At 44.7% G+C, this 26,325-nt stretch overlaps 1 protein-coding gene across 4 annotated transcripts in view; it reads right to left on the minus strand.

Moving 5' to 3' along the window:
* The window catches only part of EDC3 (enhancer of mRNA decapping 3), a 30,758-nt gene extending 5,347 nt beyond the window's left edge, over positions 1-25,411 (minus strand). The window contains exons 1-6 of one of the 4 annotated variants that reach the window (XM_026068174.1): positions 25,342-25,411; positions 22,633-22,814; positions 20,758-21,071; positions 12,636-12,971; positions 2,420-2,573; positions 287-504 (exon numbers count right to left, since the gene is read on the minus strand). In XM_026068174.1, coding sequence (XP_025923959.1) covers positions 287-504; positions 2,420-2,573; positions 12,636-12,971; positions 20,758-21,071; positions 22,633-22,796 — 1,186 coding nt within the window. In that variant the 5' untranslated portion in view covers positions 22,797-22,814; positions 25,342-25,411. Of the gene's footprint in view, positions 1-286; positions 505-2,419; positions 2,574-12,635; positions 12,972-20,757; positions 21,072-21,233; positions 21,347-22,632; positions 22,815-25,341 lie in introns of those variants that run through there. The other 3 variants (XM_026068175.1, XM_026068176.1, XM_026068177.1) reach the window with 3 other exon arrangements.
* Positions 25,412-26,325: the final 914 nt, after the last annotated feature.

Here is a 26,325-nt window from a genome sequence, read left to right on the forward strand (position 1 = left end):
ACACAGAAGGCAACCATCCTAAGAGAACAGCTGGTCTGACTCAGGTCCGTATAGGAGTTCTTCAGTATTTATTTATCCTGGAAATGTCTTAGTAGCACAACTGCTCTGCTGTTGGAGCGCCCCATGTCCCTGCTGTACCACCAGCCTCAGACCAGCCATCAGCGGGCTCCCGGTGCTGCGTTGCCACTAGGTGGTGCCGCCCGACCGGGCGGGCACTGTGGAACTGAACTGCACAGGTCTCTGCACCCCGCAGAGGGGGCGGCGAGCGGATGTGCTCCTCGCTTACCTTTGACACTGGACACCTGCTGCCCTTGGGTCTTGCTGAAGAGATTCAGCTCGTTGGTGATGGATTCCAGCATCTTGACAAAGTTGGGCAGGAAAAGAATGACGTGGACGTCGTGATTGGAGAGGTGCCGCCCGCAGCTGATTCCCTGGGCCCCCTTCACGTGGGGGCCGCAGAGCAGGGCTACCGTGGGCCGCTGATGCACGTTCTTCGGGTTCAGCCTGAATGGCAGAAACGCAGACAAAAGGGGCATGTTAATAAACCGAAGAACCTCTTACCTTCTTCCTGCAAGAGAAAAATCAGTAAAATGCAAATCGACTGGGGCTTTGCAAATCTTCCGTTGTCTCTGGAGAAAAAGGAACCACATCCTTTTGCGCCGCTAACATTAGATAAGCTGCCCAGCTTGCAGGTTCTCTTGAAAACCCCTTTACTTTTACAGTCAGCTTGTACGTCTCAAAGCAGGGGCGTTTTTACTGGGCATGCAGCAAGCCTGAATTCTGTGCAGTTTCACTTTTAGGAGGCTTTTTCCCCCCCCCGTCACTATGATTTTAGAAGGGCAACACTGAAAACTGCAGGAGTTTGATGCAGCACAGAATAAACAACAGCGAGTGCTCTGAACCCAGCGCAAGGGACAAATCAGCTCTGCTTGCAGCTTGATTCTGCCATCAAAAAAAACCCAACCAAACAAAAAAAACTATACCTCATGGCACCAGGTTTTCACACAGGAACTGTCCTACCAACTATTTAAAGTACTATAACTAATTCCACATATCACAAGCTTCGGGTGCAAGAGCAAGACGGGATGGATTTGTCTTCCACCCTCCTGCCTAACAGGTCAAGAGCCAAGCTGCCAAAAGAAACACAACGCGTAGATAAGCTTCTGTTAGACACTAGGAATGCTACACATACACCCTTAAAAATATGGTGTGAGCTGCCCCATCAGTTGGGCCACAGTTGTTAAAAAATTCTTCTCCCTAAGTGCTACCAACTGCAAAATAAAAGTTGATTTATTTTGATTTAAATGACTTGCAAGCCATTAAGGGTGGCTTACACTAATATTTTCAGTTGACAGGGTCAGTGCAACATGGCACATTATTGCTTCCCGCTTTCAATCAAGGGATAAGATCCTGGATTGCAGGTAAAGCATTACTGCTAGAACAGATGGAGACTGGTAAGGCTTATCTTCCATTTAAAGAACAAATCATTTGGAGCATCTAACAACATAAGAATACATGTGCAATAGTCTGCCCACATCAAGTATGGTAAGTGCACGCAGAAAGCGGACCTCTTCAAAAGAGGCTGCACATCTACTCATGCAAACAGGAGTAAATGCACCCTAGCCTTCCATCAAATTGGGCCCTTCAAAGAGCAGAATATTCCCAATTTAGGCGAGGATGGCTAAAAGCTAATTTAACATTGCGGAGAGGTAAACAGTGCATTTGTTTTCACTAGCTGACTTTTGTTTTTATTGACATCATTAAACTGTAAACATAAAAACAAAGGAAAGGTTTAGGGGTGGTTTGTTTGGGGGGGTTATTTTTTCATTACACAAGGATCAGCTCACAGAAATTCTGAAATGATTTTTTATCTGCCTTGAGTCTCATCTGCACAAAACTAAGTTTCCCAGCAAGCGGAGAGACAAATCTCTTTTGTCTTTGACCCAAGAGACACTTGCACTTCTGGGATGCAGAAGCAAAGAAGCAGCCCTTAATAAGTCATCTAAGACAGTATGTTCACCAGCCCTTTCCAAAGAGCGGCTGAAGAAAAAAAATGCAGTGAGAATGTGGAAACCTGCCGTCAGGCTTCCTCCCACTTCAGGAGCCTGTGCCTCACACATTTTCACGATTATTTGGAAACAGGATGACACGAAGTAAAACACAAGGTCGGCAAGGCATCTGGATGAGCGTTTCTTTCAGAGGCGAGGAAGGAAGACAGATCACAGCCGTCTCCAATTGCAGGACCACTCAGGGACTAGTGTGGACCCCTCCTGCCATTTACACTACATTTACCTCCAAAGTAACCTCTCAACTTCTCTTCTACTTCTCCGCCACTTAGAGGAACAAGATAACAGAGGCGAGCTCTGCTTAGAGATTCAAGGGGGGCAAATTCAGAGCAGGGCCAAAGGAACAGCTTTACCTGTTGGGTCCCCCGAGGAGACTCAGTGCCATCTGACTAGCGCACACTCCCGTCATCTCCAGCCTCCGCTCCAGCGTCAGCCCGTGTTTCTCGGCAACTGAAAGCAGCTTTTTGTGAAGTTCGTATGACACGCTTGGAACGACCAGCCCAGAGTCTAGGATTCAAAGAGAGGGGAGGGAGGAAGACAAAGGGATATAATCAGAGATTTTCCCCAAATGCTACAGTCTGGTAAGATTATATATGACAGCCCTTGTAAATGACCACAGCGAAAGGGCTTAGCAGCCCTTACAAAGGGCCTGCCTAGTTTTGAAGACTGGGGCAGCAGCTGCACTCCCAATAAGCCGTATTCCCACTGAGAGACCATCACATGAATCCAAACTAATGCAAGAGAGGCAGTCAGCTTACTCTGTTCGCAACCACTGCAAGTATTACCCCAAGGGAGACAACAGCAGCTGCTTCATTGAAGCCTGGCTTGTCCCCAGGCATTTGAGAAGAGAGTCTGGAAATCTCTAATTGGGAAGAAACTTGCCTCGTTCAGCCAGGAAGCAATGGGGAGTCTGCCTAAAACGATCTTTTACATACAGTTATTCCTGCAAGCTCCGTAGCACTCCTACCAAATCCAGCTCAGCAGAGGCAGCAAGTTTGGGAAGAAGGGTTTCCCTCAACTCCTGTTCATGCCCTGTCTGTACTGCCCAGCTGGACCACGGCACCCTGTCCACAAGCGGCAGCTTCCAAACACAGCACAAGCAGCTGATGCTTCTGAAACTGCTCATTTGTGCAGCGTTGTGCTGGCTGCACTCTGAATGCATGAAGCACAGTGACAGCTAAACACAACCGCTGGGCTTGAAATAATACGTATTTCCATGCAAATTCACTGGGCAGCTGGAAGTTTTCGGAACACACAGACTGCATGTTTCCCTTGCAAAGAATAGCTCCTACAGAAGCCTTTTTGACTCACAGATTGAATATTAAGGTCACTCTTAATGGTCTCCAGGCCAAAAGTACTTTAACCTGGACCTCACACTTCAGCATGCTTAAGTGTTCCTCATCACAGCAAAAGTCACAAGAGAAGCTGTGAACCAGATATTCCCACCAAAAAAGCTTAGAGACTTTATGCTTACTGTCAGTGACAGGGACCAGATGTTTCTCTGTCTCCCCCAACTCCAAACTTCCAGTTCCCTAATTCACACCTCACAATAAAACAAGATAGCCCGCAATGACTAGGTAGCTGTCCCCACCGCCAGAGCCGTGCCAGGTCAGAACGGCTGCTTTCAAACAAAAGTTGAATCACAATATATCGAAGCAGTGGGGGAACTCTGTAACTAAAAAAAATTAAGCGCATAGAAAAAGACAGGTTCTCAGATGCTCTTCACAGCCACTCTGTAAGCCAGGAAATGCTCCAGCACGTGGATCAGGGGAAAAACAAACAAGACTGGTTTTAAGTGCTGAGAACAGCATCCTTCCCTGCACTGGGCAGCAACACCATCATTCCTGCTCACTTCTATAGTGAAGCTGCACGGAATCAGCAGGTGAAAGAAAAACAAGCCTTAATAACTTCTCTGGCCTATTCTTTAAATGTTCCTTCTCCAAGCAGGCCAATCTGGCATCAGTTTCACAGAAACAGACCCTGCAGTAACATCTGTAGCTCTCCTGGAAATAAATACGAAGGATTCCTTGCCACAGCAAGGCAGCTTGCTCCAAGAAGAGCCACAGCAATTGCTCAGTAGCGTGTTGCAACAGTGAAGGACCAGGAAACTGAGAACAGTTGCTTATTCACGGTGCTTGGAGAAAGAAGCAGGTCAGCAAGATCCAGAGACAGGTGAGAAAGCTACTAGGGCAGCCAGCAAGACATCCCTGAGCATCTTCAGCTGCAGAAATCAGTCTCTTTACTCCAGCTTTTCTCCAAAACAATTCTGATACCCAAACCTCTTCCTTGCCCTTCACTCTGTGCTTGAGAATTAGCACCGATGTGGAATCAGAAATACAAGTCATTCTTCCCCTCACACATGCTCCTGCAAGGCCTGGATATCCGTAGCTGTCTCCCATCTCCAGGTGGCACAGCTTCATTCTTTCCCCACAAAGGGATGGCCACAGCTTGAAGTGGAGCTGCTGGCAAGAAGAGTTCTTGGCTCCTTCCGTTTGGAGCGCTCACAAGCCCTGCTGAGCTGAACATGCAGTCCCAGAGGCATTTGGGAACAAACAACGAGCAGCGCCCGACTGAGCAAAGGTTTCGGGAGTTTATGGGAGAACACAGTTAGCTCCTACTCTGCGGGACAGGCAGGTGAGGTGCACAGGAGACAGGCACCACGGGGGGAAGGCGTCAGGGCTCAGACTGACGTCTGCTACAGCTTAGGAATGACACCAAACGGCACGCCGATGCGTGACTCCAGAACATCAGCCCCGTACTTCCATCAGCATGCTCCGTTTCTGCAGCGTTAACGGCCAGCAGCCCAGACTCACGTTCACGCTTGCATCAGCTACTCCACCTCTGAACTCAGGGCAGACTTCATGCAGCAACACAGGTGCTCATCCCATCTGAGAGCAGACAAGAGGGCCTGAACTAACCGAGCTAATGGGAACATCACTCCAAACACACACAGCAAGAAGCCTGCTTGCCTGCGTCTACATGGAGTCAGTTCTACTGCAGATTTAACAGAAGCAAGTCTGGACGGGTCATGAGTTGATGTAAACAACTGTTCACCCTGCAGAAAGAGCAATAATGCAGTTCAGGGCACCAAAAATGCTAACGCAATCCTGGTTGTTTAAAGACGAGGAGGCAGAAAGTTATTTCGGTCTTTTTACAGACTTGGTCAGATCATTACTAGAAATTCTTTATAAGTCGTCTTGTTCACGTTTCAGAAGGAAAGCTGAAAGAGAGTCATGAAAATAATTAAGGCCTAGTGTAAACCCTCCGCTGTGGCATGAGTTCAAAAGGGGAATAGTCACAGCACATACATCCGCTGAGAGAGGAAACAGTTACTCACAGGCTCAGGCTCTCTTGCAGAAAAGCCTAACAAGAACCAGTTGCAACAAGTAAGTGTGATATTCAAATGAGAAAAGCAGCACGTATTTTAATTGAGAGGAATTATTTGTACTGCCATAGTTCCCCAGAGTGACAGTCACAAACCACTAAGTCGAGCTACTGCGGAAACAGTAGGGTTTGTACGTCTTGAGGTTTTCAGAACATGTGCCAGAGTCGAACCTGAGGTATTCGTGCAAGGCAATAGTAAAATGTTGTGGCACATTTTACAGAGCAGATCAGACCAGACCAGATGCTCCACTGAATCCTTCTGACCATCATCTCTGAACTTGCTGGTTCGTTCTCTGCAGACGTGGAGGAACCCAAAGCGTTCAGACACTTGACCTTGCATGTTAACAGCTGATTAAGCTACCTCTGCAAATAACCTTTTATTACATGCAGCACACATGCAAGCATGCACATTATCAAAGGCATTTAAGACTCCTGATAGCAGTCACTGAACATTTAGAGTCATAAGCCACTAATAATCCTAGGCCTGCCACACCAGTCACGCACCTGCCTTGTGTTCACACACCCTCTCAGCCTCCAGAGTCACGCAAGGCTCGGCTCCGGCTCATTCATATTTTTGCTACTTCATCAAGTGTGTTTTTCAAGCTTGAGGGAGGACTTGGAATGAATGACCCGGGGTCAGGATCTCACCAAACAGTTTGACAAAACACATCCTGCGCTAACCTGAAACATGGGACTCCCAAACCGTAGCTTTACTCAGTCTGAGCTGCAGGGCCATGATTTCCCTGTTTAAACTCTGCACAAATGCCTCAAACTCCTCCTTGGAGCTGCCAATCTATATTTTCTGTCTAACCTATTTAGCATGACTATTGCTAATGCCTTCTCTAATCACTGACATCTTTCCCTAAATCACTTCCCTCAGACCACGACTTTTAGAAAGCACGCATTTTACCAGATGAATTTTTACCAGCCAGATGAAACTCCCCATGCAAAGGGGGTTACTGAGAGGCAACAAAAGCATGCGATGAACTTGCATTTCATATGCAAAACAGCAGGCCCCAGCCAGCACTACACTTTGTCCTAATTGCTCCCTCTCAGGAGCAAGCTTAAATGCCGAGAGAACTTCCCCTCTCCGCACTCACGCAAGGTCCAACCAGTCAGACTGGCTTATCAAAACCAGGCTGAGGGAGTTAAATAAACTCTGGCAGAAAGCAATCAAGGAGGCGACCTGTAAGCGGGCAAACAATAACACCACTGCAACAAAACTGAACTCTTGCCAACTTTAATTATGTTTGGGTTGGACAGTGCATCTTTATTGTTTGGTAATGAAGGTAATAAAATAAATTAGCTACGGTCTTTTAATATTAAATAAATGCATTTTACAGCTGCCTGGAAAAAAAAAAAGCAGATATAAACCAAACAATTCTGTGACACGCAGAGTATTGCTGAAATCTGATTAACCAAAAAGTATACTCAGTTTACGAAGCACACCCTGTCCTGGGCACGGCAACTGCGAACACGTTGCCCCCTCAAGACTGACTATGCCACGCTGCATGCAACCTGGCTCCCCAGGGCTGCAGAAAAGACCCCACACACCAGCAAGAGGGCTGAGCTAACTCTCCAGAAGTTAACATGAGAGGAGAAGAGTTTTTTCCCCCCCAAAAGCCCAGAACAAGGTTGCTGTGAGAAATCCAAAGAGCCTCCCATGCTTTCGGTTGCTACTAGAATAGCTCAGTGCCCTCACGTTCAGCCCCATGCTCTCTCCTGAGGGACGCTCTCTAGCTGCTGAAAGGAAGATAAGCAAGCGGCTTATAGAATAGATGGGATGGAACAGGACATAGGATCTCCTGAAAGCTGTCCATAAAGATACTAATTCCTCCCCTTTAGCAATGAATAACAGCACCCTATTCATAGCTGCAACAGCTCACAGTCTTCCTAAGAAGCAGCTATAGGAAGCGGGTATAATCTTTGCCTGCTTTAAGCAGATCAGATGCTATCGGTTTGCTTGCTGTCTTTTGCTGCTTGCAAAGCTGGAGCCACCTGCCTGTGGACTCAGGAAAAAACGATTACTTGCCCCACACATTATTCCAAACGTGAATCATTTTCTTCACAACCTTAAAGGCTAGATTTTTTTTTTTAATTATAATTAATTAAGATAAATTGTGCAGGAGTTCGGGCTTAAGTTCCATCGTTAGCCTCTCCCAGCATTATACACCATTCACTCTGACCGAGCAAAAAAGTCTGAAGGACAAAGAGTTTGCCCCATGACCACTTTGTTTTCTCCTGCTGTTAGATAGGGTGAACTTAATTCACACTCCACTCAAAAATTTCAGAATCACTTCACACATTCAATATACAGAATCACTGTAAGGCAGTCATCCATAGACTGAAGAGCTAAAAACTACAGAAAGTAAAAAAGTCAGTCAAGGACTTGGCACAAAAAGATACTAAAAACAAAAAGAGAGAGAGTTCCAGTTTAATCATCATGAAGCAGAACACATGATATGCATGTGCTCTGTGCTAACAGTGATTAAACAAAAGTTTAAGAGGACAGAAGAGAATGAACTGCAGTAGGAACCATTTGGACAGGCCGATATGCTTGAGATTGTATGAGCTGATGATGATGAGCTGAGATACTCCAGCCTACTGCAAATTTCTCTAAGCTCTAACATATCTGCAAAACATTTACTTTGAGGCTACTGCTAAAAGACCTGATCACAAAACACCATTATTTAAACGCAGATAGTTTCAATGTTGATAGCCAACAGAAGGAAGAGAGACAGACCTATGCCACAACACACTTCAGTTCTCTAGCTGGACAGCTCTGGAAGTAGAAAAAGACAGCACACACCTTGTAAAAAAGATAAACGATCAGCCTTCCCAGGGAGAGAGATTTTTGTTAAACACTTGCACTTTTCTTCTCAAGCATCGTGTAATGGGAAACAGAGACAGATCAACAGCCACCAGCCCAAATGAGTGAAGACTAATTATGTATTTGGGAGTAATTCAGATCTGGATTCCCAGAGATGAGTCAAGTCAGTCATGACCAAAGACATGATAAACTCTCTGTTGGCTCCAGGTTTTCACTTTTGTCTGGCAGAGATCCTCAGCTTTATTCTCTTTCTCTACTATAATTCTTTCCCTACAGCTCCAGGTCACGTATCAGACATGCTGCACCACTTTGTCTCTATTGCACTTACTCCCCCTTAACTCCATCCCAGTATAACTTCTAAAGTCAATTCAGCCGACCCGTTTTTGAGCAAATCCCAAAACATTCTGCATTTTGGGAATAGCTGTGTAGCTTTTAGTGCACTAGCGAAGTTTGAGTTGCACCAAACCAGTAACCCACGTTAGACCTTCTCTTGCCCATTCTTGAGGAGTTCTGCAGAAAGAACAGCATCTTTTCCCTACAAGGAAAGCAAGTAGCAGCAAGAAAAGCCAACTTCTTGCTTTATATTCAGACCACAGTTGACCATTTCTGGTCTCTCAGTCATTTATAGGACACACAAAGGTCTAAAGCAATAAAGGCAAACACACTGCCTGTTTGTTGTACCCAAAGGTGGCATCCAGTGAGAAAGGACCAAGCAGGCCATAACATTTCAGGGATTATTTCGTGCACAAAATATTGCAAACAAGCAGTAGCCAAAGAAAGTTCTTTGCAGTCTCCTTTCCAAAAAGTTCTTGTCTGCCGAGAAAAACTAGTTAAACTGCAAACCTTTGGAGAGGATAATCACATTCATCTCTAAGAGCAGGAAAGCACGACTACAGAGACACTCAAAGAAATATGAACACAAGACACTTTTATCCAACCTCAAGTGCTGAATTTGAACCAAAGGCTTCAAAAGACCTCTTGACTTACTGTTCCACTTCTTGTAAAACACACGCCAGTATACATACTTGATGGCCTGGCCCCATAAAATTACTTCAGTCCAGCAGGATGCTTTTCTAAGAGCTGTTTATCAAGCCTCGCATGCATCCTACATAAATCAACTTACTTCAGCAAGTAATAAAAATACAGACTAGAAGCCCTGCAAGATTAGTCTTTCAGAGAACCAGCATCGCCAGTTTGCTGGTTTTACCACTATTTGCACAATTCTGGTTACTTCCTACCTCAAAGGAACACAGCGTTTAAAAAAGAAAAAAAAAATCCCAAGGACTCACAGACCTTTTCCTCTCCCACAATGACGAGAGCTGGATATTAGCTCATGTCAATCACCAGCATCATTTTGTTCATGTTCTTGTTAGAGCAGACAGAATAATTACTGTATCAGTCAGAGCTCTTAAGACAGTCATCTTCAAGACAGGCCTAGGGAGAAGAATTATGAAGTACTTATTTCTTCTATAACTAGAAAGTGCTTTCTTCAAGTAGAGCTCCCCTTAGGAGGCCAGATACAATTCCCTAGAGAGAATTCAGAAGTAGAAAGAGAAATCCTGTCGTAGATACCCAAAATAATGGCCTTCAGGGCCACCAGCACTCTCAATTAGTCTTGGCAGACCAAGAGCACTGGATATACTTTCATCCTTCGCAGTGCTGACTGGCTACAAAAAGAGCTAAGCTGAATGCCAGAAGCAGCAGTCAAATTACGCCTGTTTACAAGAGCTTTTGCTAGATAGCCATTAGCATTTCCTAAGCAAAAGTAAACTTCCTCAGCTGACACAAAGGAAGTCACCCTCCGTGGGAAAAACATCTAGATACACACAGCAGTGGGACACTTCTATTATCATTCCCAGGACCGCAAACGTGCCCCGCTCAGCACAGGCGACAGGGAATTGTAGTTGTCAATACCCTGCCCATTGTGTAACACAACAGCTTTTCTTGCAAACAAATCCAGAATTCCATATGGGAGACTAATCACCAAACAGGAACTAATGAGCTAGAGAGACCCTGCAACTACAGAGAAGAACCATCTCCCACCCTCCCCGTACGGACCTGCCAAGAACAAAACAAGGAAAGAGCAGTCCTTTCACTGGTCTGCTCCTGCACGCTGTCAACAGGGAGCCAAGATTTTCCAGAGTAAAGGATGATCGAGTTTAGCAAACCTGATTTCATTTTCATCTCCTGAATTTACTTACTGATGCTTGCTAGTTATTGCATGACAGAATTTTCCTCCCAAGAACTGTGCTTCTTAGAATACCACATTAGCCACACTTTTCAAATTGGCAGCTAACAGTAGGTTAGCTTTTGTTTCAGACTAGACATCCATAGAGGCCCCTGTCTCCTCTCAAACAAGCCAGCTGGAAGATGAATTGACAAGTAGCAAATTAAAAAAAAAACAAAAACAAAAAAAAACAGGAAGAAGTAGTTATTCACAGAGCGCACAGTCAGGCTGTGGAGCATCTTGCCACAGGACACTGTAGAGATAGTGAAAGCCTGAACAGGTTTAAGAGGCAACAGGTCAAATTAAGTGGAAGAAAATAAATCAAAAGTTATTAATACTAAACTATCACTTCTGCTTCAGGAAGTCTTAAAATTGCCACAGACAGAGTGCTCAGGGGAAAGTCTCACTCCATGGCTACTCTGTTCTTTTACTTTCCCCTCCGAGTCTGCTGCTGATGACTGGAAACACAATCCTGAGCTCTAGACAGAGTTTTGATAGGACCCAGTATGTTTTTAGCTCATTCCAGAGAAGAACTACTCAATAGGAAGATGGATGACACAAGCAGAAAATTAAATTAATCACTGTATAGTGGAACCATTAAGAATTTGACAATTTTTTTTTAAATTGAAAAGCAGCAAATCATTGCAAGTGAATAAGTTGCCTTCAATGGAGCGTTTCGCACCCCAGATGGAATTTCTGGGGAGAGAAAGAATGACAGATCAAGGACTCGATCACATCTTCGGTGAGCAGCTAGACCACCAGGATTTTAGTCATTTCGGTGCCTCTCCATCTTTTCCACAAAGAGATCTGAAATTGGATTTTATTCTCACAGGGAAAACAAATGTTCCTGGAACGTCAAAGTGCCTTTACTCCTAAGTTTTGCAAGTGCTAAAAAGCATGCAGATAGGACACCATAACTATGCTAAGATCACAAGGAATTTGTAGCTGAGTATAGCATAAAGTATATATGTGTGTGCGCGCACACGGGTGCACGCGTGTGTTAACATGCAATAAAACTTCCTAACAGCAAAATTCATTACCTTACAAAATTGGCTCTTGGTGAAAGTACCATTACTTGGTGTTTAAAAGAAGACAAAAAAGTACTAGTGAACATGTAATAAGGAACAATCCTACTCCTGCCCCAGAGGCATGGATTAGATAGCCAACTATTTTCCGTATTTAGATATTTAGACTGCTGCCTCCCTGCAGTCAGACAGCTCACTGATCCATCACGCTACCTTCACCTCGGTGCACCAGCCTACCTAGCAGCAGGCAGGACCAGAAATAAGAATTGCAGGAGAACGTTTGCACAGCAGCTAGCGCCCAGGTCCTACACTAGCTTCCCCTCATGATACACCTGATCAATACTTAAACTCCTGCCTGAAAGTTTCTTTCCTTTTATTATTAAGACAAATGTAAAGCAAAGGAGGGGCAGATCCAACTCGCTCTCCAAATACACTCTTTATGCACCAGTTAATATCGTGTTCATTCCTCTCTCTGGGGTTCTGGATCTTTCACACAGCAACAGAGAAGAGCAAATCAGAAATGGGAATGGGAGGAAATAAGAAGACATACATACATGGATGTTTAGAATTATGGATGGGAAGAATTAAGGGTTTTGTTTTACACCAATGACATTTAAAATTCTTTAAAAGCACACAGAAATACATAAGCACTACCAAAGCAGAATCAGACATCAGAAGCTCATGAATCTTCTGCCTCTTAAGAAAGCACGAATTATGACATGACCTGCTATGATGTACTAGAAGCCTGAAGAGCCAACAACTGAGGCCACGTAGGTTCTTCATGCTACTGAAATCAAAGCAAGGATTCAAATGGCTCCCGCTCAGTTTCTATTCTTTTAATCCAACTTACAGTTTGGTTTCCTACTGCAAGAAAAACTTACCTTGCTGCCCCATCTAAATATTTTTGATCTCTAAAATATTGCAAGAAAGGCTGCACGTAGATACAAGGCACAGATCCAGCCTCACATAAATGAATGCCCTTGCTTGTACCACATTAAGCCGAGATGCTCACACCCTCCCCTTCCTTTGGGGAAAACCATCCAATATATGTGCCCAGAAAAGCTGTGGACATTGCATCCTTATCAGTAAGGGATGTGGCATACCGGTGCAGAATTCCTTGTTAGCGTTGTGGGGTACAACAATCCTCCTGTAGTCTATGGGCTCTGATTCCAAGATGTTCTCATCGTGCCGATAACGAGCTGGTTTTTCATTTGGGGTACCACGGGAACGAGTGCCACTTCTCCTCTCATAAGTTTCAATCTCTTCAAACACAGCTGCCTTGTCAAAAAGGGCCAGGTTCCCTTCAAAATCAAAATCCGTGTCTGGGATTTCATCAATGTCATCTCCAAAGCACTCATCATCTTTGCTCTTCATCTGCCCGTTTTTCAGGCCACTCTTCTTTGGAGTCACCTGGTTTGGATGACGGCTACTGGACGACCCTAAATGTAAATAAAGATACATTAAAAAATGTGTCATAAATGGAAAAAGCCACATTTGCTCACATGCTTCATTTGCGAAACTTTGTAAGAGAGGAGAGCTCATGTCTGGACACTGCTTACTTAAGGGATACTTGCTCCCCAAAGATATTGTAACCTCATCTTTGACATTACTCATGCTAAGATAAGCTAACAGAAAATAGAACAGGAAGCATCAGGAGAGAGACAGACTTTCAGGGACTTTCCATTAGCAAGGTTAAAAAAACAAGCTTGACTGCAGTAGCAAAATAAATATTTTTCCTTGCCTTATTTTATTTAAGACAGTATTACCTTAGTGATAAGATAATAAGTGAGCACTGGCCTAGGACAGTGTTCCTCTTGTACTAAGCTCATGTTCATGCAGGCATTCGTGCCAAGACCTCCGTTGGAATTTCCCTAAATTTCAGAGGCTAAAATAAGAGTTTTCCTCCATAACAGGCTGGCCACCTCTTAATGATATCTAAGGGAAAACTTAAACACCTCAAATATAAAGTATTTCCTTTTTCTCTCATTTGCTATCAATACGTGCATCTATTTTACACCAATATTAAGTCCTTTTCATTATTTTTATTGCATTATTCTACTTACTGTCTTCCACATTTAAGACTAAGGAGACTTCTTTCCAATTGATAATTGATTTCTCTGAAGCAAGATTCACTGAAGTCTCCACATTCCTAAGTTATGCCTGAAGATTAACAGGAGTGATACAAAACCATACGCAGTTAGGAGGTCACTATACCCTATTATTTGCTTATTTGTTACATTATTACTCACATTGACCTATACAAACTTAAGTCCAGATAATATTAATCTGCTTGTTATACCTTGCTTCCACATTTGTCAGCATCTAAACTGCCTGCTGAAAAGAGCTAGAGAATAACAAGTTTTATCCAACAAGATCCGAGTTACTGACTTGAAATGGCAATGCACAAGAAGCTTGTCCAGCACACTCAAAACTTTAAAAGAACCTAACAAAACCAGTCTGAACTGATGACCAAAGAAACAGATGTTCTTGCTAAATAAGTTAGCTCCGTGAAAAATAGCATAACTGAATGCTATGCTATAGCATCTATTAATCCTGCAATGCTACCACCACCTGCTTCCCACTGTTTGGATCAATCCTGCCAAAAAGAAGGAACTCCCTCTCCAAAAACACAGAAAAATATGAAAGAAACTATTTTTTCTATGTATACTTCATGTTATAAGTGCCTGAAATGAAAATACTGGAAGGAAGCATGTGCTGGGGTGGAGGAAGGTACAGCACATCTTTCTCAAAGCATTTAAAAATGCACGGACACAGATCCAAAGCCCTTTGAATTTATCTGAAGCTTGTTCTGACAAAAATCTAAGCTTAGGACCAAAGAGAAGTGAATTGGTCCATTAAACTCTATGCACACTAAAATATGACTGGCTGGGGGTATGCATTTGGTTTTATTCTCAATTAGAAAAGCAGTCTCAATTTTTTTTCTTCTTGCTTATGTTTCCCCATTTTACGACAGTTTGTAACTTGTTTTTTTCTAGAGAACTGTTTAGGTGTGTAACCTGAAAGCTTTCGCCACCCCCACACCAAGGGTGCTCTTCGAGACAGTCAGCAGCTCTCTCTCTGGAGCATGCATAAGGTGTTTGAGTTGAACAAAATAGACCTGAACACTACAAACACTCCCCTTCGACACTGCGCCAGCTCCAGTCACATCAGCATCCATGATTCCAACAACAAGCACAAGAAGTCAAGAGTCCAGTATCCTGCATCTTAAAAAGCAGGGGGCAAGACCCTAAACCGTCAAGACTTTGCTTGTTTCTGGGGAACAAAGTTTACACCAAAAAAACCCCATAATTATTGCTTTTCTAACTCTGTTTTGAGATGGCAACAGTTTAAGAGCTGTTCTGCCCAGGTGTCCCGAACAAGCAATGAAGGGACTGAGAGAATCCGCTTTTCTCAACTCAATCACCAGGCCTAATGAAAGATTCTAGCTTTCTCTACACCACCTTTCCTCTCCCTTACCATTATATTATTATAGCTACAGCCCTGTTATATTAAATGAAACAATATTTTAAAAGGCATCTAAAAAATTAGGTGGCTAATAATGCAAGTCCCTTGCAGCAACACAATTAACCTGCCCATTGGATTTATTCTAACCACACCGCGTCATGAAAATCCCCTGGCCACAGCACAAAGCCATCTGCCTCTTCAAAACAGTAACATCAATACAACAGCCAGCATGGAACAGTTATATTGCACTTACTGGAGCAACGGAAACCAATAATACCGCGCTGCATGGACAGCGTCAAACTTCAACCATACTGCTCATTCACTCCTCTATTTATAATAATTTGAAGTTCCTAACTGCAGCTGGTAGTTCGATTTCAGGCACAGTGATTTTCAAGCCAATGGAGACTTCTTCAAGCTGGGTGAGAAAAGATTACTGTAACACACCTCCCTAGTCAAGGAGCCATGGAAGGATAGACAGTAGGACTCAGGAGTTGCTGGGAACAAAGAACAATTTTGGAGAGAGAGAAGACAAGGAATTCTGGCAAGAATTCCAGCAGACATAGAGGAAAGCTGGGACCAGTCATTTACATACACAGTGAGAAAGGGAAAGCTTTTCACTAACACCTAACTTCCACTCTCCGCCCTAGGCAATGGATTCCCAAATCAAAACTGATATACAAATCACTCCAAAGCAGTGTGTAACTTGCTGTGGAGCTAGCAACCGCCACTACCAGCAAGGGAATCGCATCCAATACTGCTGCTAACAGTGGCACAAGCAACGAAAACCGGCCTACTAACACAAGAGGCCCAGTTCTAAGTGTGCTTCAACTCCAGATCAGGGCAAAGCAATATCTGAAGGCCTCTCAAAGTTCAGATGAATAAACTAGAGCCTACGCTGAATACAATGGCAAAACAAGCCTGGGTTTTGTGTGAATGTCAAGTGTCACAGCAACTCAGCCTGTTCCTGTTACCCAACAAGAGTTTTTACACTCACTGCCAGATTCTTCTGCAAATGGCTCCACTCTACCCTTCAGCTGCCCTGAAAAACAAAGCGTGGGGGTAGCAGCATCTCCATGCACTGGATCCACGGGACAGAAGCAGCTGATGTGAACAGAGTGCAAATGCTGACAGAATGAAAAGCTGCATTAGAAAAGCTGGGAGAACAATGGCTGGAAAGCTCTGCCGGCTCCCCCGCAGACGCAGCGGACAGGAGCCAAGACCGTGTCCCGGCAAAACGAGACATGCCGGCATTGTAGTGGGCAGCTCTTTAATCCATACCAATGGATGCCAGCTCTGAAATACCGCTGACCCTCACAACTGGCTCTCTTTTTACAGACCGTTACAACCTGGTAACAGAATTTGCACAGAATATGGCAGGGGCCTCATATGAATGCCAAAGTTATTTGGTAAGTCTCTTCAAGTGTTACCATCTAGAGAGGTAAGAAGGGCAGCAGCTGACAGCCCAGGGCAAGGGGAGGCCTAAAAAGAGGGCAGGCTAACAGGGAAAGTATCTGCTGTCCTCCAGGGCACTAGTGTGACACTGGCCCAGGCTATTTCCTGTAAGTTGCTGTTCTTAGTTGCACGCGCTTCCACAGCCTTATCCATCCATCCTCCGCGTAGCTACAGAAATCCAGCTCCTTTAATCCAGCTCCTTGCAGTGCTCTGCGTGCATGTGAGAAGCTTGAAGAGAGTAGCACATGGCTCCACATCAAGTTGGCAGCTTAACACCGCACAGAAAAGCGCCTCCCTCAAAAGATAAACAGTACTTCCTGGGATTTTTTTTTTTTTTTTTTTTTTTAAGCCAACCCTTCCACGCATAGTATATGAGCAAACGTGAAGTCTCTAGCGAGTTGGCCACCTTCCTGCGGGATCGCGGTGGGAGCGAGCTTTCACCGCCAGCCCTGGCGGGAGGGAGCCCTGCGCCAGCACGGCGCAGAAGCCATTGTTGTGCAATCTGCATTGCTATTTGTTGTTTATTGATTGCTGTCACACAAGTATTCTAAAGGAGGAACTTTGTCCCACACTTAGCACGCTAAAGGGTATCAAAAGGTCAGCTTCCAGCTGTGTTAAACCCAGGCACTATATAACTTAAGTTCTAGATGACATCGCAGCCCATTCTTCCCTTGACTCCTATACTCACCATCTTCTCAGAGCCAGGACCTCTTCTGTCCCACTCCTGGAAGATTCAAACATCATTTGACCTGCTCTCCAAATACATATATTTTAGACAGCAAGAGTTCAATTTTTTACCCCAGGAATCCAGGCCAAGAATAACGTACATCTAGCACTTGTACTTGCACAACCTGTTTTAAACAAAATCTGTAAAAGAAAATCTGACCTGCTGTTGCGCTTATGTAAAAATGATGCAGCCTCTTTGTGGGTTGAGGTGGTTTGAAACACTTACTGCTCACTCTAGACCTACCAGAAGCCGGCAAAATGGTGTTAAGTGAGGTAGACCTCCCAACATATTGCAACCAGCAAGAATAAAGCAAAGCGGGGGTTATTTTAGACATTTAGGTAGATGAAACTGAGAAGTTTGAAAAAGTTTTTAGGAGAACATTCAAAATAATGTGCTCAAACAGCTAGCTGTAATTAAGGAACAGTTACATAACCAAAAACAACTTTAAAAAGAAAAGCACAGCTCTCATTCTATAGCAAGTACTACAGAGTGTTTAGACCCGGAGAGAGGTAAAACACTCTCAAACAGACTGACTCGAAGATGGTTAGGTCACTGAGAAGCGTGTGCTTTCCCCCCACGTTGTTCTGGCCTTCCTCCTCGCACCATTGACAATCATCAAACAAACCAAAGAAGTCTGATATGCATCTTAAGAAGCTGTCCTTTAAAAATAAAATTCTGGTAATAAACCTGGTTAGCTCAGATTAAATTAATAGACACCAAAATATCATAACTGTTTCAGAAAATTAATATAGCTGTAAGGGGAAAAAAATTAAATAAAAGACTTCTAGAGGTCCAGGAACTTCTCCACATAAATACAGCCTTTGATCTCCCTGTTTAATTGGCCTTGCACACCTTGCTTCCCCACACTCCCTTTTCTTAAATACAAAAAGAAGGGAAAAAACAAGTCATGGAAATATGCTGGATATATACCGATGCTTCAATGACTGCATGATGAAAAACTGCAAAGCAGCATAGTCTGGGGGTCTCTGAGGAGGGAAAAAGCCATACTCAATTCTGGTACAGCCCAAGAGCTGGTTGAAGAGTTTATAAACAGAAATAAAGTAACAGATGCTTGACATTATGCTGATTATACCTTTACAGCATCCTCATTAGTGTGCACTAATTTGTATTTTTAACAACACACAGAAAACACAGCATAGCATAGCATAGCACAGCATAGCAAATAACATTTGTAATTACTTGTAGGGTGATGTTGTAATAGGTTATGGTTATACAGGCTTTAAATAGAAAAGCTTTACAATTTTGCAATTTGTTTCTAGTTCCTTTCAGAGGAAAAATGGAGTCTGGCAACTGGGCAATTTTCAATCAGGAAAGACTTCAGGACTGAGGAAAGTGTTCTAACTGGCATTACTCAGTTCTACATCTTCCAACACTTGATGCTGGTGAAGCAGAATAACACCTGGGGTGGGAAGGGGAAGATCTCTGCTTCACTCATTAAAATAAATCTGAATATTACCTTGCCTTCAACAAAAATTTTGTTAAAGAATTATTTGCTTTTACATAAATAGGCACCAAGCACAATCCTCACAGAAACACTGCAATAAAGAAAACACCAGTGTGATTGGTCTTTGCCTTTTCAAGCAGAGCTGTTCTCCAGGAGACTGAAATAGCGATGGGCAAAAGGAAGATTTATACATCAGTAACATCTGGTACAGTTTTAGTATACTCCAGCTCATGCTCCACCACATGATTTGTCTCTGCAGTCATCCACAGCTTCCAGTCCCCTCGGCTCTGCCATATCCAGTGCAACATACCATCTTCTTAAAAGCTCTTGAACATCATCTGTGTCTCTCCCAAACACCATCCCACACAGCTGCCTCTCTTTACTACCTCCAGCCACTTCCTTCAATGTGTCTTTGCTGCTCCTCTCCATCCTACGTTCATACTCATCTTTTCCCTTGTCATCTCCCAAATTCCTATGGCATCCACCTCTAGTGTTCTCACCCCAAACCAAGTTTATGCCAGCAGTGTCAGAAGAGGAAGGCAGGATCACACCAGGATGTTGGTGCAGAGAATGGGGAGGGTGCTTTTCTTACTAATATTGTCCTACACGCACCAAAAAAGCTAACATATCCTGAAAATAAAAACTGGTATTTCTCAGCAATACTAGCAACAGCAAGAAGAATTTGGAGTTTGTATCCCAAGCCATTTTGGAAGTACATAGGAACACCTTACTTCTGTCTTAAACGAAAGAGCTTCTGTGACCATCCCTCTTCAAAGTTCTACCACAGTCACAAGAATCACACAGAACAGTTCGCGGCATTTTAAAGTTCAGAGAGAATAATTTCCTTTCACAACGTTTAAGTATTTCAAATCAGGTTTGGCATGGGAAGCCTGCCAAGGTCTGAATCCTCACAATACAACCAACTTTACATTAAAAAAAAAAAAAAAATCACCCTGAACCTAATGAGTAAAGCCATACACGTAGCCTCTTCTTACCTACGCGATTCTGAAGGTTACTCTGAGCAGGTGGACTCCTGCAGCAGTAAGTCCGTGGCCGCGAGGCACCTAAATGCCACCAGCCTTTATGAGCAAATAGAGACATCACAGAAGTCAGCTACAACCTTCTCCGCCTGTGGCCTGGGTTAGTTCCAGGACTGCACAGTGTAAAACACTCTCACACCACCTCAGGCCTCCACTTGGAATACCCTGGAGAAGCCAGGGAAACGCTGTTAAAAATCAAGCACATGATTTAAGTGCCATGCTAAAAAGGGATCTGGCCTCCACTAGATTTGCCTGCTTTCAGCTGTTCCTCCACATGGGTGGAGCAGGCCCAGACAGCACATGAGTTTAATGTTTTCACCATTATCTACTCTGCAGTTATTCAACTGAATAGGACTTACTTCTCTGGGATTACCTTTTCCAGGCTTTGTCTAGCTTGGAAAGATATTCCACTTTGAAACAAAAGGAAGGAAAAGTAGAGGGAATTTGCCTCCAAGGAATTCCAGCTATAACTTTAAGATTTACCCGCAGAAGAAAAGGAGCTAGAATTTATGGTTTGCATCAGCGTGATGCGATGGCAACAGAGATCAATGAAGCAATTCTGTGTCTAGTATACCCTGAAGTCCTTCATGTAATATATACGGAAGCCTAGAGAAACAGAATGTATTTTACAAAAAAAGATAAAAAAATAAAAATAAAAAAAGGAAACAGCAGATGCAGTCAAACCTTCACCTGATCTTAGCCAGTAAGAACATTTCGCACCTCTAAGGTTATTTTGTGCAAGTACATACACTTCTTTATAAGCTTAGTCCTGCAAACGTTATTGAAACTGTGTGAACATTCATACTGAATTACAGATGAGATTACACCATCAACAAATCATAAAAGAACTTCAGATAAGTGCAAGGCAGCTGCAAGACCTATACTTATACTACTTTGAAGAACAGCTTGTGATGGTCTTTATCATCACCATTTGATTTCTCTTCTCCAGACCTTTAGAGGGCAATAAAAGTATAAAAGCAAACAAAGCACTGTTTGAAGTGTTCTTGCTGAAGAAGAGCAGATGTTGCAGTGGTAACTCAGGAAAAGGAAAGTTGCAGGACAGCACAGATACTCACAGGAATTGTGTCTACGACGGAAGCCTTTGGATTGAGTCAATGTTTCCACATGTCGATCCATGTAGCTCTTGGAGCACTGCTGCTGTGGAGAGATGATAACATCCTGATTCTTCGTGTCTGTTCTCCTTGGAATATTCTGTGGGGCACTGCTGGAGATGGGCTTCTTTAACACTTTTCCAGTGCCATTCTGACTGGGACCCACTTGGCATCCAACACCAGGGATGCCCATTTCCGTCTGCTGCAGATCCCCACATTGTCTATTGTCCCCTGGCCCTGGGATCTCCAGAATTTTTAGCTCAGTAATGTCACCTGCCCTAAAAACAGGAAAAGAGAACCAGACATTCTGGAATTTAGCATTCAGGCTACTTTTATAAAAGTCAACCCCTAGAGGAAAACATGCAATATTCTACAATATTTTTTCTGATGCCCATATGAACAAAACAAGAAAAAGAATGGATTTTAATACACAAACTTACAGGACACATCCCACAGACATAAAAATATTCAACTGAAGTGATTTGAATCTTCAGAATAAGAACTCAAGTATTTCTATACTGGACCTCGATTTTGTTCAGGATACTGTTCCCAGCTGAAACAGGAATCAGTGAAGCAGATGTGAACAACTCGCACAGATCTTTGCAAAAATCTGCCTTAATATAGCAGTTTCTAGATAACATAATTAATCTCAGCCTGCAGGCTACTGCTTCTTGTAATCCATTTCTACAGAAAGCAATTCTTAAATTGGTACAATTCATGCTCAGTCAAGGATAGCACTTCCAATTTCCTCAGAAGAGGGAACTGAAGTAGTACTGGTTACAAGCCAAAACGAAACAAAGAAGCGATCACAAAGACCTCCATTTGCATGGATTGTGAGAAATAAGTTGGAAGTTACAGTCTTCTATTTTAGACTTCATAAGCATTTGTTCAAGTGGAATACAAAATTAACAGCATTAAAAGTAGCAAGGACTTGCCACAGACTTCCACACGTTTCCTGGGAGAATATAGCCTTCTTCCTCCCCCATTCTGTCTTCAAAATCCCAGTTCAAGGAAAAAGTGATACCCTGAAATCTGTATTTAACCTTATTTAAAAATACAGTATAGTTAAGGCTCTGTGTCACTGTAATATGCAAGTCGCGCAGGTAACAGGAAAATATCCTGTGACTAATCTCTGTTATTTATTCTTTCAAACACAATGTTACCAGGAGCCGGTGGGAGGGAACTCGGAAGAACTACAATACTGCTACACTGAATTCAGCTTCTTAGTTCCAAACTTTTCCAAGAGTTTTCTACACCCACCAGCCGCCAGCCTTACACAACAAGATTACCCAACCAGAGGAAACAGTTTTTAGTAGATAGAAGTGCTGTCTACGTGGAGAAGAGAGTGTGCTAAAAGATACAGGAGATGGATATGGATTTAATGATTCCATTTAATTGCATTTGGGCCAATAACTAATTGATCTACCACTCTGCCTTCTCTTCTATCACATTTTGAAAACATACATTACATATGCTGAGGAAAAACCTTTAAGAGAATATGCCAGACCCTCTCAACCATCTGAAAACTGAACAACAGAACATGTACACATACATGATACATACATATACATAGCTTCAGCCACAAACAACCTCCAGCTATGAGCTACACCAGTTCTAACACTGTGAGCACAGAGCCAGAAAATAACAATCTTCTGCACACAAATTCATGAAAGTATTAGAGGTACTCTTCATCCAAAGACGCTCAGTAGCAGTAATAAGATTTAAGGCAAAGGGTCCAGTTCTAGGGGGAGGGAAAAAGAAAAAAAAAAAAGGAAAAAAAAAAAAAAGGAAAAAAGGAAACAGGCCTTGTCTGAAAAACACAGAAAAAAAGGTACTAACCTGAAGGTGACTTCTGGCACGAGGCACTTGACCCCATTATGGAAGGGCCGTGTCAGGGAAATGGTCTGGCTGACCTGATCCACAGCAGACACTCGTCCTTGGTAGACTCCCAAGCTTTCGCCACAATTAATCGACACAATGCTTCCAAGCCAGTCCGTAGCCATATTTCTGGCACACAGTTGCTGTGGAGTAGAGAGACACAGGCCTGGCTGTAAAAGATGCAGAAACTGACAACCGAATCCGCGTCAACCGTGTCCCACGGCCCCAGCCCTGGCTCCCACCCAGGCTCCAGCTCGGTCAGCTTCTCTCTTCTTTGTGAGCTGGAAATAACATCTATATAGCCACCAACAATAATGCTGTACTTTTCCAAAAATGGAGGAAATAACTTTGCAATTGATTTCAAGGCTAAAAATTTCTAACAGCAATGTTATTTGTTTAAATACCAGATCAAGTATTTAGCTCCGCCACCATAAATTCTCCCAGCAGCTTCAAACTGTTAATTTATCTTCCCCTGCCATTTTAAAGTTTTGGCCTACAAATGCTGGGGGAGAATCCTGTCCATGAAAACTTGGCAGTGAGAAGACCGATGTCTGCAAACACAGCTTAAAACTAACAGACAGATATGGGGGGGAACCTTTAGAGTCCATGACAAAAGTCTCCATGATCTCCAGACCCACAACTGTTAGTATTACTGCCACAATTAAATAACTGAAAATAAATTACACTGCTTTCCAGCAATTGCATTTAGTTTTACAAGTATACAAGGGAAAAACAAACAAACAAACACACACTAACTTTGTGTAGTTGGACATTCAGTCTTATAAATCCCTTGCAGTTTTGATGCCTGACTGAAACTGTATTTCAATCAACACACTTTGAAATAGCTAAGCACATCTTTTGATCCGGTATTACTTCCTCCAGACAAGGAGCACAGGAAAGTGACAGGCTCACTAGCAGCACAGTAGCATGAAAGACCTGAAAAGCTCATAGAGGAAAATGACTACTGTGTGTATATATATAGTCTTTTATGCTGTAATCAACAGTGAAAAGGAGAACACTCCATCAGGAAAAAACAAACAAAAAAACCCCTTTGATTTCATAACTGTAACAGAAAATCATTCACTACTTTTATTTCCCTGCCTCAATTCCGAATTTCTTAATCTCCTTCTCGCACTGATGATACTTGCTCAGTTTGTGGGACATGCTGTAAGGAACAGAAAGCCAGAAAGAGGAGGAGATAATCCAGAAATAACTTGCTGTTTTTCTCAGAAGAGCCAGGCTGCAGGCTGGAAGTCATCAACAGAAACACAAGTTGGAGAAATAAGAAATAAATAAATAAAAGAGACAATCGAATACAGAGCTCAAGATAAGAGTGGGGGGACAGAAAGAGAGATTAACATCAATATACAAAACACATTTCTGTGGAAGTCACTTTAATTCTCTGGAAGCCCTTCACATCCTGAGCTTCTTGGAAAAAGATGCAAAAGAAAATGGAAATAGCTACCGTACATGTGTGTTACCAGAACAAACTCACTTCCCCTGTCCCTTCCCCCTTTTTGAAAGACTAAAACCAGGGGTTGCTTGAAAGAGGAAACACACACTAGATTTGGTCCTTAAGATCATAAACTCTTTAGCAACGGCCTCCTCTTTTCTGTTTCCGTGTCTTTATATTGACCCACAATAACAATGTCTGGATTCCAAGTTGATGGCTGATTAAAAAAAAAAAAAAACACTTCCAAAACACAGATAATACATTTCAGAGTATCTGCCTTAAAACAAGTCTTTCATTCTCCTTCCTGCTTTTCATATCTCTTTTGGAAAGAGTTCAACATACTTCAACACTTTAAAGAGATAGGTTTTTTTTAAAAATAAGATAGTCATTTTTCAGCAATGAGGTATGTTGGGGTACAAACATAAACCAAACCTGGGAAACTCCTAATCTCAAAGGATCTCACTCTGTAGTTACTTTTCGTGCAAACCATTTAGAAATGTGAATGAACTACACAAGCAGTGAATGATTTACTTAGCCACACGTGACAAATGTAAACAGATGCTTGTTTATGTACACCTGGAAAGTCAGACTTTCTGCCAAAATTTTATTCAGAGTTTTGCCACTACAGCTGTCACTGATATTATATATTCCCTCACACCTCTAAGCTCAAATGTAAATTAGAGATAGCCCTCATAATCTTGCAAGTTTTGAAGGGAAGTCAACAGCCACATGGTCTACTCGGACATGTACGTGGCACACTGGAAGAAGCAAACGCACGCTGAAAGCGATCGAGCAGGCGAAGAGCCAGCATGCCCGCACGCCAAGCACCCCTGCTGTAGGGGAAAGAAGCCGCCCAGCCGATCCCTCTGCATCCAGAGGGAGAGACGGGGCAGCAGGGGGAGTGGCCCGTGGGAGGAAGGGGCCACCGGGCCTATCCCGCCGCACCCGAGCGAAGCGCTGCCGCGGGAGCGCTCCTCCACCCCGGGAAGGGGAGGCCTGCTGAGGCCCGGGCGCCAGGGAGGGGAAGGCCGCCGAGCCGGGGCCTCCCCCCGCCGCCCCCGCAGCGGCCCCCGGCAGGCCGCGGACGGCCCCGCGTTACGGCCGCGCCGCACGGGAGCGCCGAGCCCCGCACCGAGGGCTCCGGGGAGGCCCGGCCCGCGTTCCCGGCCCCGCCAGCCCTGCCCGAGGCGGGAGGGGCCGCCGTCGCGTCGCCTCACCTGCGCCGCCGCCGCCGCCGTTCGCTCCCCGCCTCCCCCACCGCCCTTCCGCCTCAGCGACGCTCGACGCTGCCGTCACTTCCTGTCCCGCGCCCCGCCTGAGAGCGTCGCTCAAGCCGCCGACGGGCGACCATAGAGAGGCGCGGCGGAGCACAGGCGCGACGCATGCGCAGTATTGCAGCGCGCCCTCGCCGTCGCCTTAGCTGGGTAGGCGGGGGGGCGCCGCTCTCTGCGCGCATGCGCGGCGGCGGCAGGGGCGGCCCCGCCCCGTGTGCAGCGCCGAGCACCGCCGGGCGCGGGTAGCGACGCGACGTGACGCGAGGCGACGCGACGCGACGCGACGGGACAGGATCCGCTGCAGCGCTCCTGCCGTGCCGTCGGCCTGGCGGGCAGCAGTGGGCCTCGCTCACCCCTCCATCACCCTGCCCTCACTGCCACACCATCGCCTTCATCATTCCTCCATCCTCCATCACCTCTGGCATGTGTCCTCCGTCACGCCTCCATCGGCTCCACCATACCTCCACCGCTGCTGTCACACGTGCTCCGTCACGCCCCATCATCTCCGTCACACCCTTTCACTGCTGCCGCCGTCCTCCGGGGCCTCCGGCACCTCTGGCGAATGTGTCATACCTCCGTCACCTCCACGGCGCCTCAGGCACCTTGTCACCCTCAGCCGCCTCAGTCCTGCCCCGTCACCTTCCTCACGCCCCCGTCACTGCTGTCGCGCCTCTGCCACCTCCCCGCACCCTCCCTGTCCCGCCACCTCCGCCGTCCCACCTCCGTCCTCCGGCCGCCGCTCCGCGCCGCTCCGTGCCGCGCAGCCCGAGCCACCCTTTTGGGGCACATCTTCATGGATGCCCGTTTCTGCTTGGAAAGGCCACCAAATCACCGGCGGCCCTTCACAGCCTGCGCACTGAGTCAGACGTCAACCTTTTAGCCCCGGACGTGGCCTCCGTCTCCGCTCAGCGCGAGGAGCTGCCGCGC

The sequence above is a fragment of the Apteryx rowi genome, unplaced genomic scaffold (assembly GCF_003343035.1).
Source record: "Apteryx rowi isolate R43461 unplaced genomic scaffold, aptRow1 scaffold_27, whole genome shotgun sequence".
Classification (NCBI taxonomy): Eukaryota; Metazoa; Chordata; class Aves; order Apterygiformes; family Apterygidae; genus Apteryx; species Apteryx rowi.